The sequence below is a fragment of the Notolabrus celidotus genome, chromosome 20, assembly GCF_009762535.1.
Source record: "Notolabrus celidotus isolate fNotCel1 chromosome 20, fNotCel1.pri, whole genome shotgun sequence".
Taxonomy (NCBI): Eukaryota; Metazoa; Chordata; class Actinopteri; order Labriformes; family Labridae; genus Notolabrus; species Notolabrus celidotus.
This window is the reverse complement of record NC_048291.1, coordinates 22,344,443-22,356,666: the sequence shown is the minus strand read 5'-3', so window position 1 is coordinate 22,356,666 and position 12,224 is coordinate 22,344,443. Positions and strand designations below refer to the sequence as shown.

General features: G+C 42.8%; 1 protein-coding gene and 1 long non-coding RNA gene across 2 annotated transcripts in view; one reads left to right on the top strand and one right to left on the bottom strand.

The window, feature by feature from the left end:
• Window positions 1-12,224, bottom strand: part of LOC117832653 — a 42,319-nt gene that overhangs the window by 29,747 nt on the left and 348 nt on the right. Inside the window, exons 2-3 of the long non-coding RNA XR_004635222.1 lie at window positions 12,098-12,166; window positions 9,909-10,069 (exon numbers count right to left, since the gene is read on the bottom strand). This is a non-coding gene — a long non-coding RNA (uncharacterized LOC117832653). The remainder of the gene's footprint in view (window positions 1-9,908; window positions 10,070-12,097; window positions 12,167-12,224) is intronic.
• Window positions 4,756-11,965, top strand: lfng (LFNG O-fucosylpeptide 3-beta-N-acetylglucosaminyltransferase). The gene is made up of 8 exons (XM_034711879.1): window positions 4,756-5,290; window positions 9,010-9,058; window positions 9,236-9,338; window positions 9,426-9,579; window positions 9,688-9,773; window positions 9,940-10,105; window positions 10,211-10,296; window positions 10,398-11,965. Exons 1-8 carry the CDS (start codon window positions 4,904-4,906, stop codon window positions 10,462-10,464), a joined length of 1,098 nt encoding a protein of 365 aa, XP_034567770.1. The 5' UTR covers window positions 4,756-4,903; the 3' UTR covers window positions 10,465-11,965.

Here is a 12,224-nt window from a genome sequence, read left to right as displayed (position 1 = left end):
TCCAGGCATGCCAGCATGCAGCCCAACCGTCTGACTCTCGAGTTGATCATCAACAGATTAACACACATCACACATTACATTAGGACTTTGCATATTAGCCTGATTTAACTGCAATTCTGAAGTCATGTCTATTATGTTTTGTGGCTAAAATGAATGTATGGCAGAGCATCACTGTCATCAGAGAAAAATCAGATAACATGACCTGGTGTCAATCCACGACCTTCAGGTTTCTGACTCAACTCTCTCTACCGTTTACCATTACATTTTGAACATTCAACGTCTACATCTTTCAATCTTTCTCTTTCTGTTGGAGCTGTAAAAAACTGTTCCCTTAACAGTATCTGTAAGCTTTCCCCTTTACATCACATGGTCCCTGAAATGAAACCTGTTGAAATATCATCTCTGAATAGGCAGGATTTAATCTATCACGGGACATTACTTTGGAAAAATGTTGTCTCATTAATCATTTCTGTCCTCCTTTGACCTCTAAAATGAAATTGATCAAAATCATAACCTTAAAAATTGTGTTTTCTGACGTGCTGATGTTCTAACTGTGTGTTAGATGTTTGAAAAAATGGTCATCCAGACCTGATTTCAGTGTTGAAATCCTAGACAGTGCTCACTGGTTTGTAAAGAAGCTGAGGCAGTTGAGCTACTGTGATAATTTCATCAGAGTGAAAAATAGCATGTACTGTATGGCTACTTATCTTTAGTAAAGTACCTCAAACTGAAGTAACTGCACTGATGTACTGTATATGTAGCCTACTTACTTACTTTCTATCACTTGCAGCATGACTGACATGACACTAACACATTTTTTTGCAGATAAACTACAATCAAGTTTCTTCATATGAGCTCAACAACTCTTTATTAATGTTAAAATGTTTGATGAATTTTGGGACGGGAGCAGATTTTCTGTCAAATCTGGTCCAAACGTTGATGTTTAATCAACATCTACAAATAGAAGTTAACAAAACATTCACATTTGAACTAGTTTTCAACATCTTCTCAATGTAAAAACTCAAAGGGTCGAATTAGTGAAGCTTTGAGAACTTGTAGTTTAGTATTTGAAGTATTTAAGTCAAGTAACATAAAGAAAATGTATTCAAGAATCTGAAAATTGTATTCACCATAAACTCAGCATAGATTCAATATTGTATCATTATTGATGCTTAAGACAGATAGGGATCAGAAGCCTTCTGAATGATCTTGTGTTTTTGGATTGATTTTTTCTTCCACATGAACTTATGTTGCAGTGAGATGTCCTCTGTATGCTCTTCAATGTGTCCACTTTAAGGAGGTCTATTCAGATTGATGGGAACCCTCTCTGTAGATCAATAAAAACAGCTCGTATTTATTTGTTTTCTCCAGCAGCTGAAGCCTTCTCAGCCGCGGTCCTTGGAGAGTTTCCTCTAATGTTGCATGAGGGGGGAAATTTAAACCGGGTTCTGAGGAGGACGCCCGCTCCCCTGGCTCTCCTTCGGGGTGTGACCTGTAATCCCACCAGAGCTAGTGTGTCCATACTGGGGAAATAAACACAACAGAGACTGATCCCACCACTGGGCTCTCATCTACTCATCAAACTTCTTCTCTACAGCTCTTTGTTCACACTCAGTCAGAAGCATTTGATACCAATGCTCATGGCAGGAGATCTAAACTCAGCTAGCATTAAATGTTACAAATATGAAAGACTGGAGTTTATTTGAATCAGTATGTAATAAACAAAAGCTCTGTAGAGCAGAATCTTTCATGGACCCACCATGAGGGATGTTAAACAAACTGGAAATCAAATAAGTGGGAACATCAGGAAAGCTGCGGCCTTGAGTTAATGTCTTCCATGTTTCTCATCGAGTTGGATGTATATGCAGACTTTTGAGTTATAGAGGACATCTTACAAAGCAGAGTGTGCACATGTGTTTCCAGTTTTTTGTGGTGAATACCAGCGAATAGACAGAGAAACCCTTACAAACTTCAAAACATGCTGGGAGTCTTTACCTGCTTCTTGTGTATCATGTAAAGCCAGCTTTGTAAAAGAGGAGCTATAAATAGCATCCCTTTAAATTGCTGTCCCACTGAGGCGCTCAGACCCCTCATACGCAGCTACGATCAGGAGGAAAAACAGGCTGTCTGAAGAAACTGGTTTTAATCTCTCTGGTATTCAGTGGTTTGATGTTAGATTGGGGGGTCCAAGAGGAGTGAAGGTTGTGGGGAGTGTTTCAAGAAGGACAAAAAAGAGTTTTCTATCAGAAGCTGGAACAAAAGACGGAGGGTGAAGAAAACTTTACTCCCTATATAACAAATGACATTGTTCTCTTAATCTAACAAACAAAGAAAGAGTTCCCAATGTAGGAGGATTGTGATGCAAGCGGCACAGACAGAGGCATTTGATTGAAGAAAAATGAAAGCGAAGAGATGTCCTCCTCTGACTGGTTTCTTTTACTTTCGTTAAGACGCCTTGAGATGCTGTTCTATGATTTTTAAAAGTGAACAAAGGGCCCAGTAAAGAGCAACAAAGAGAGGGATATCATATCCTAGCACTGCAAAGATCACAAATCCTGCAGTGGCAAAAAAGTTTGCCTCTTGCAGAACATCTCTATGCCTGATTGCAAAAAGTACAAAGAATGATGACTTTTGGGACTTCATCCGAAAGGTGATCTTGACCCAAATGAGACTGGACTGAGACCACAAGAAGCATAGATGTTTTCATCTGCTTCAAGGGTTTATGTTTACTCATAAGAAGCAATAAACATCTCAACATAAGAGGGCTTGTCTTAATGGATTTTGGCGTAACAGTTTGCTCAAAGATGTCCTTTCAGTCCAGCTCAATGCTAAATTGTCTCAATTTGGTAGCTGGGAGCTGCAATGGCTGTTATTGAGGCTCCAGCAGCTGCCTGTTGGTCTAAAATGGAACTTTTGGTCAGCGCTCTGGCACCAGACGGCACTCGGTTGTGAGAGCCAAAAATTTGAATAACAAGTGTTCGGGAAAAGCCAACTGTTTAGAGTCCTCACAAGGTCAGAGAGGAACAATGGAGGCTGTTTCTCTGGTGAACACCCGGCTCACACTTGGCTGAGTTTAAATAGCATGAAGCCTGACTGCAAATGTTAAATGAAGAAGATAGAAGAGGCGAGAAAGTGCTGTGATGGTGGAGTTTGAAACACATCTTTCCTCTGGAAGTCTTGTTTTTTGGGTCGATCTTGTACCTTTGTTATCAGTGGAAGTCAAATTGAACTCTGCACACACACACACACACACACACACACACACACACACACACACACACACACACACACACACACACACACACACACACACACACACACGCACACACACAAGTCAAGTCAAGTCAACTTTATTTATATAGCACATTTAAAACAACCAGTGTTGGCCAAAGTGCTTTACAAGATAAAAAGTTAAAAGCACATGAAGACAACAATAAACAACAACATAACAGGATATTACTGTCCTCTTCACGAGGAGAAGGCCAAAGAGAAGAGATGTGTCTTCAACAAAGATTTAAAACATTCAACAGTTGGGGCCAATCTTAATTGGAGTGGCAAGCCATTCCAGAGCTTGGGTGCCGCTGCTGCAAAGGCTCGGTCCCCCTGGGTTTTAAGCCTTGTTTTAGGCACATCCAGGAGCAGCTGGTTTGTTGACCTCAGTGCTCGAGCTGGGTTGTGAACATGGAGAAGATCAGCCAAGTAGGATGGTGCCAATCCATTTAGGGCCTTGTACATGTTAGAAGCACAATCTTAAAATCAATCCTGTAACGGACTGGGAGCCAGTGGAGAGCACGCTAGCACAGGTGTGATGTGCTCCCTTTTTTTTCCTGCCAGTCAGGAGGCGAGCAGCAGCATTTTGAACAAGCTGCAGGCTCTGAATAGACAACATGTCTAAGCCCACATACAAAGAATTACAATAATCAAGCCTAGATGTAATAAAGGTATGTACTACTCTCTCTAAATCCTTAGGAGGGAGATAGGCCTTCACACACACACACACACACACACACACACACACACACACGCACACACACACACACACGCACACGCACACACTCATCATCTCATCCCGAACTGACTCTCTTGACTGCTGCTGGCATTATAATGCACAATATACTGTATTATAATTATCTTGCCATATTATATTATGTTATATTACATTATTATTCTAACTACAACTCATGGTCATATTACATACCCATATTATTTTTATTTATTGCTTAATTTGTCATTACCAACCATAATCACACCATGTCAACCTGTCACTACTGAAATTTTTTAATACTGCCTGTAATTACTTCTATTTAATTGAATTCCATTTGTAACATTGTATATATCTAAATTGTATTCTAGCTTTATTTATCTATTTTTATTTTTACCTATTTTATTTTATTTTTACTTATTTTTATTTATTGAAACTTCTTTCTTGATTGTACTTATGTCTGGGTTGCTGTAACAACTGAATTTCCCCCCCGGGGAATCTATAAAGTAATATCTTATCTTATCTTATCTTATCTTATCTTATCTTATCTTATCACACACACACACAGACACACACACACACACACACGCACACACACACACACACACACACACACACACACACACACACACACACACACACACACACACACACACACACACACAACTTAAGCCACGCCCATTGCCGCGACAATGGCATGCACGCTGCATTCAAGGACCTCCCATGAGGCGTGGCAAGCATGGAAGCTTATAAATGCCCCCTCGTGTCATAAAAGCTATTTTGCGTTTCAGTCATGTATTAAAACGGGACTGTGATTCCCTGCGTTTTGTTTCACTGAGGAAAAAAAAACCCCACATGGACTCTGCGTTAGGAATTCGCTGCACCTCTTCATAGTTGAATAGTCTTTTTCCAAGTTGAATCATGTTGAGTAATAATGTAAAGAAGACAGTTATCTCCATTGTGAGCACAGCATGTCTCTGCCTGCTGCTGCTCGTGGTCGCTGTGCAGCATCACCGGGTTCAGGTGGATGACAACGCGACAGGAGAGGATACCGGGACGCGCGCTCTTGACGCACAGATTGGCAGCGCGCCGGAGAAGAAGGGATTCTCTGCGTACCTCAGCAAGCTGACCCGGGGACGGAGGGACGTGGAGAAATCCGCGCGCTCTTCATCAACCGGTGCAAATCAGCCTCCAGCTGAGGACATCAGTGCCAATGACATCTTTATCGCAGTAAAGACCACCAAGAAATTCCACCAATCCAGGCTCAATCTGCTGCTGGAAACATGGATTTCAAGAAACACGCAACAGGTAATGGAGAATTCTAACCCCTTGGTATTTATGTTTTTTTTGTGTGAAATCAGGCGTCTAGGAAAGTTGAACACAGTGGTTTTGATTACTGGGGTTTAAATCATTGTTCCTGAGCCTCCTCTGCAGATGGTAACAGTAAGCCAGTGTGCACATGCAGGTGATGCTTGTTTGCCGGCTGCTTACAGTGCAGCTTTGTTCTCCCTGTCACCAGATGACAGTGAAATACCCACAAAACCCCTGTTAACCATGCTGAGTGTCCCCAGCTCTGTCACTTTTTTTATCCTCCTCTGAGTGATGTCCCTGAGAACGGAGGGAACAGTTTCAGGACTCCCTCTTTGAGCCCCCCCTCTCTCTCCCCGCTCCTCTATTATCCCCTCTCTTTTCGGGTGTCCCTGTGAATGCCCCTGGTGCAATGGATGCTTCACAGCAGCGACTCCAACGCTGTCTCCTTTCCAGGGCCTAACAAAGCATCTTTCTGAAGGGGGGAAAGAAAAAGCTTTCCCCAGCCCCTTGTCTTCCCCCTCTCTCCATGGGAACGTGGGAGCTGAGTCTGGGTCAAGCTCACTGGAGGGATGGGAAAACGGGGGGCTTGGTTGAGGGGATGCATGGGGACAAAGGGGTGCATCTATAGGCAAGTGTGTGCACGCTGAGTGTGAAAATGTGGGCCTGAGAACCAAGCTCCTTTAAAGGGTTCACAAAGACATGCACTGTTATAAAAAAAAGTTGCCAGTCAAAGTGATTTTGTCCTGCAACCAGAGGTGTCATGTGCTTTTAAGAAGTATTATTAATTTGACCTGGGTGTTGTCACACATCGTCTGTAATTCTCCAAACCAGAAGAATTTGTGGGGAAGGGTTTCTTCTAAGATTCTCTATATTAAGTTTAAGTCTTCTCATCTTCTTATGTGTGAGTTGGTTGTTGTAATGAATTGTAGTCACTGTTCTTGATGATGTGAATTAACCCATCAGACAGAGCAAACAGCAGCACTCAGAGATGCAGGCAGCTGGTGTGTGCCTGCATGGACAAAAAGCACAGGCTGAGCTCACAATGAGAGAGGGAGTTCCAGGAGGAAGGGTGACAGGTGGTCAGGAGGGAGGGAACAAAGGATGGCCTTAATGCCAGCCATATGATGCTCCCAGTTCCCATCATGTACATATGGCCATCCTTAGTGTTCAGGTTTGATTCCCACGCTCAGTTGATGAACATCTGTGCAGTTTGGATTGTTTTTTTTTTCCTGCTACAGACACGAGGGACGAAAGTCACGCAGAAGTGAATTCAGAAGAGTTTTTATTTCTGAATTTCTGCACGGAGGGGGATCGCTTTACTTTTATGCAGATGGAGATGCTGTTTACATAAGAACAGGGAGGGTAGATTATCTCTGTGATAGCTGTGTTGATACACTGGAGTCATGGCCTCTTTATCTGTAAGCCTATTCAGAGCATAAATAGCAGTTTTTGTAAATCCGACCAGCTGGTGCTCTTACATTTTTCCTTTGTGGCTAATAAATGCCTGTGTGGCTCTTTCTCTTTCTCTCTTCCCCCCCCCTCTCTCTCTTTAAATATATTTACATATATATATATATGTCATATATTTATCTTCTGAGAGCTGCCCCAGAGCAATGTAGCTTCACGCTGAGCGCAGGGCCATAAAGTAAAAGAACAAAATGCTAAATTGATTTGTAAATTCGGCACGTAGTTGCTGCTTTTATTAGAGCATGGGTTCATTCTCCAGCTGGCACCTACATCTTCCTCCTGTGCCATGCATTCCTCTCTTAAGAGATGATAATTAGAACTCCAATAATAGGCACTTTAAGTATTTACAATAAGAAACTACATAGAGGTGTATTTGGGTTAGTCAGATCACCTCTATACAGAGCAGTTAAGTACAAGCGGCAGGACAGTTTTTGATCTTCTAGAACTTAAGCACTCCCCAAGCTGATGTCCTAGTTATTTGTCCTGATAAAAGGTGCTGAAAAAGCTTTGATTTCTTGGAGCAGAAGGGAAGAGAGCTCAGGGTGGATGTGTTTGATGGAGGGAGGGGAGCCCTGCTGCCCTTCCTTCCCGTGGAGATGGAGACAGCCAGCCAGGCACCACGTTCAGCTCAGACAGGGCCGTGCCGGGCCTTCCTGTGGTCAGGAGTGCACCCCTCACCCCTGTTCCTCTCATCTCCCTGCACTCCTCACCCTGTGCCCTCTTGCCTCTTATCTCTGCTTCACACACAGCAATCTTTTTCTTTCTCTTTCTGTTTGCATTAGTATTCCATGGAAGTAACTGTTCTTTAAAGTTTCTGTTAGGAAACAAAGAGGGAGAGAGAGAGAGGGAGGGAGCAAATCTGCCCGGGAAGGTGTCTCTTTAGTTAACTCCTGCAGCTGTATGCAAATGCAGGCAAACATATTTAGAATTTACCCAGCAGAGACTTTACCCAGCATGAAAACTCACAGCATTGTTCTATTCAAGGGGCTCCGGCCGGAGGCAAAGGAGGGGGGGGGGGGGGGCAGGATAGAGTGTGAAGAGGGGGTGAATGGCCACACACGGATTTCGATTTACTAATCAGCAGTGAGATTCCTCTCCTCCCTCCCTTCCTCCCTCCCTCCCCTGCTCCCCCGTCTCTCTTTCAGTGCCCTGGCAGCTCTGGCAGCTGCCTCAGTGATTAGGCTGTCTATTCAACGGGTTTAAAAGCAAACAGCGCCAGCCTCTGATCCCTTCACCGGCTAAAACTACCACCCTTCCTTAAACAAATACCGGCTCATGGCTTCAGCACCGAGCAACATCTGCTCAGAGTTTGCTCCACAAACAGTTCAGTGCCGCAAAAGAACAGTGGAGCAGAAAGGCGCGTGTTTTCATTCAAGTGAAGCCAGCTGCCTGTTGAAAGATGCAGATCACAAATCGAAAGCGCCCAGCAGCAGAGAAAGGAAGCAGCAGGAATGTGGGTTATAGGTAACACAAAGTGCTCTGTCAGTGAGGGTTAGGGCACCACGAGTGTGGCGTGTAGAGACACGTGGCGCAGAGTAGTAGCCTGATGTGCGGCAGGTGCTGTCTCACCTGAGGTGAGGAGTAAACAGAGAGCTGGCAGTTACAAAGCTGCCTGCTTTCATCATCAGCATTCAGCAGCTCGCACCTGCTCAGTGTGAGCGATCATAAAGAGGAGTCTAATCTCACCGGCTCTTTTTAAAGAATGTTCCTGCAAGGTGTTCTTTGTTGTGAACTCCTTTTATGACTAACTGCTACATTTAACAAGAGCCTGCAGTCTTGTGGTTTGACTCCTGGGTCTGTCATACATAGAGCTGTGAGCATACACACACACACACACACACGCACACACACAGATCCAACACATTGATGTCGGCAGCAGGTCCAGCAGAGTGGAGGGGCTCAGCCGGGGGATGGGATACATGAATGGGGTGTGTGTGGGGCGGACAGTCTGCCTCCTGCTTTGTTCTATGTCTGGGATGCTTCGGGGCGGCGGTGCAGTTGCCATGGAGAGAGTGAAACGCAGTACAAAAGGCTTTTATCAGAGCAGGGGGTTGTTTAACTCAATGTGTTTTCCACTGCATAAAAGACATGTTGATTGATGCTAATCACACCCAACTGGAGAAAGAAGCACTTTGTACACTGTTGAATCTGATCATGTGACCGCTTCACAAGATCATCCAGAGTGGTTCTGATTTTATGGATTTCAAGTCTCAGACCACTCATGTGTATTCTCCTTTGTGTGTTTACAGACCTACATCTTCACAGACGGAGAAGACGAAGAGCTCAAGAAGAAAATTGGTGAGTTTCTTGTTGGGAACAAAGAAGCACACTGTTTAGAATTGAAGCACAACCAAATTATAATTTACAATTTACATTTATCTTTAAGCTTCTTCCGCTGGATGATATTTAATAAACAAACCATCCATTGATGTTGTCATCTTCAATTAAAAACCTCTTCCTTCACTGTTCTTACAGGGAGTCATGCAATCAACACCAACTGCTCTGCAGCTCACAGCAGACAGGCTCTGTCCTGCAAGATGGCTGTAGAATATGACAAGTTCATAGAGTCGGGGAAAAAGTAAGCATCAGTTCTACTTTTATATTCGTTATATTTATTATTCTGAATATCTGAGAGTCTAACAATTCTTCTTTTTCCTCTTCTCAGGTGGTTCTGTCATGTAGATGATGACAACTACGTGAATGTTCCTACCCTGGTGAAGTTCCTGTCCCAGTACCCACACACACAGGACATGTACCTAGGGAAACCAAGTCTGGATCGGCCAATCGAGGCCACAGAGAGGCTCGGGGACAATAAGTTGGTATGTAGAAGATTGTCTTTTTTTTTCTTTCTCTGTATCATCTTTGAATTAAAACGTAAATTATCTGTTAACTCTTTATAATAGCAAACTTTTTTTTTGTCCTGATAGAAACCCGTCAACTTCTGGTTTGCTACTGGAGGAGCAGGCTTCTGTGTGAGCCGGGGTCTGGCACTGAAGATGAGCCCATGGGCCAGGTGAGAGACATTTATGATTACACTAATTCTGGGTCTGTTTAAAAATTGAAATCAACAACAGCTCCAGCATGTTATTGAATTTCCATAAGGTCTTTTTTAAATCCTGCATGTATTTAGACATGTATCCAAACTTACCTGGCTTTGTCTCTTCTGTTTGTGGTTCCAGTGGCGGTCACTTCATGAACACAGCGGAGAAAATCCGTCTGCCTGACGACTGCACCATCGGCTACATCATCGAGTCGGTTCTGGGGGTTCCTCTGACTCGTAGCAACCTGTTCCACTCCCACCTGGAGAACCTGCAACAGGTGCAAAGATCAGAGATACACAAGCAGGTGAGAGGCTTACATATGGTTTGAGTTTTCATCAGTATGCTTTAATATGTCTTAAATGACTGTGGAAGTGTTGAGTTGCTGATTTTTTTTTTGCTGTTTCCTCAGATCACTCTCAGTTATGGGATGTTTGAAAACAAGAGTAACATTATCAATTTGAAAGGAGCTTATTCCATGGAGGATGACCCATCGAGGTGAGAGATCTTTCTGAACTTATTGACTTATTGATAGACTCAATCAAAGTTCAATGCTTTTCACAAAACCAAACTCTAACTGTTGTGTCTTTGTCTTCCAGGTTCAAGTCTGTGCACTGTCTCCTGTACCCAGACACCGCCTGGTGTCCTCCTCAGGTTACCTTCTAGGGCGACCGCTCCTTTCTCATCCTCGTCCCCGTTTTGCCTCGGTATCTGAAAGGCTTGTGGGGACCAGTGTTTGGTATTAGACCGTATTGCTGCTGCTTTCTTGCTGCAGTGGCGTGCGGTCTTTAATAGTTTAACTGGGCTGCTGTGCGGCCCGCCTCGGGACTATTCCTTCCTGCACCAAAACCAGGACCTTGTTCAGCCCGTAAAGCACGGGCTGATGGACTCCAGGTCTTGGCAGGAAGAAGCTTTCTGCGTTTAGCTTTTGCAGGCAATCAGTTGGCTTTTTGATGTATATGTTGCTTGTAAATGTATCTGCAATTCTCATAGAATGTATCGTCATATATATGAGCCTCTTTGCCAGCTTCATTAACACTTGTTATTGTTCTAGCTTTTAAAATTAACAAAGCCACACAGGTCTTTGTTTGTAGGTTTTTATCGCATATCATTGGCTTTTCAGGCTTGTTGTTGAGCAGTTTTTAAATATGATGACTCCGGACAAACTTGGCAATATGAAGATGTTATGTGCTTTTCAGTTAACAGTGTTACTTCTATAACAACCTGAGCTGGCAGTAGGCAAATTTCCAAATGCATCTTCTCTTGGTTGACCTAATCTGAAGTATTTTAGGATAAAGCACTTTTTTTATGACAGTTTTTTGTAAACTGATCTAATTTATGTCCTTTAATTACATGCTTCAGATTTGTGTCCAAATTTACACAAAAATAATAACCCCACAAAATCTCACAATCCAGTCATTTTATGTATTTATAGACCCTCTTTGCATTTGTTACAATCAGGGGAAATAATGAATGGAGGAGTTTTTGATTTGGGGTTACAATCAGCTTTGAAAAAAATGTATTTCAAGTTTTTTTAAATTGCACAGCTGAGTTTCAAATAAGCTGATATTTGCTCCTGGGAAGAGGCTCACCTCATCGGTTCAACAGTGAAAAGTCAGTTACTCATATTTCAGATCAATTGAATCTGAGTAATAGCTAGACATTTGACTCAAGCTCCATTCAGTCTGTAGTACAGACTGATGATCCACGCTGTTATTAACCTTAATGTTCTTTACTTACACACTGTACTGACTGGTTACTGTTGAAGTGTGTGAGGTGAGAGCTTAACAAGAGCAACATCAGTGTTCCCACATGGAGGTGTTTGTTCCCTCTGTGTTATCCTAACCCATATTGGGTTACTCTGTACATCTTGATTACAGTATTGTGTACTGTGCCTGTGTTTAAAATAGTAGTGGATGTGTATTGTTTAGAATTTAACCTACCCCCTGTGGTTTACACATGCTTTTAATGACCTGGACATGATTTTGTACTGCTTTGAAATGTATTAATGACTGTGCGGTTTATTCTCCAGTATCTGGAGGGTTGGAACAGTTCATCTCCAATACTGGCTTCTCAGGGATTGTGAGCTGATCCTGCTATAAAAAAATTACCATGGGACCCGTGATGGGACCTAAAAGTTGAAATAAAAGTGCATAACCACTGAGAATCCCGTTTGCTTTGGTTTTCTTTGACTCTTTAATTGTGAAATGATTCATACTGAATGGGTAAAGCTATGATTGTTTGGTGAAAAAAACATAATGGAGATAAAAAGCAGATTTTTAATATTGTAGACGCCTACCCATGCAGAGTGGCATGTCCATAGACAGTGTAATACAGGATATGTCACACATCTGGAACTAGAAGAAACCTGAGGAAATCCAAAAACAGATTCACCATGATGACCACAAAGATATTTATGCACAAGG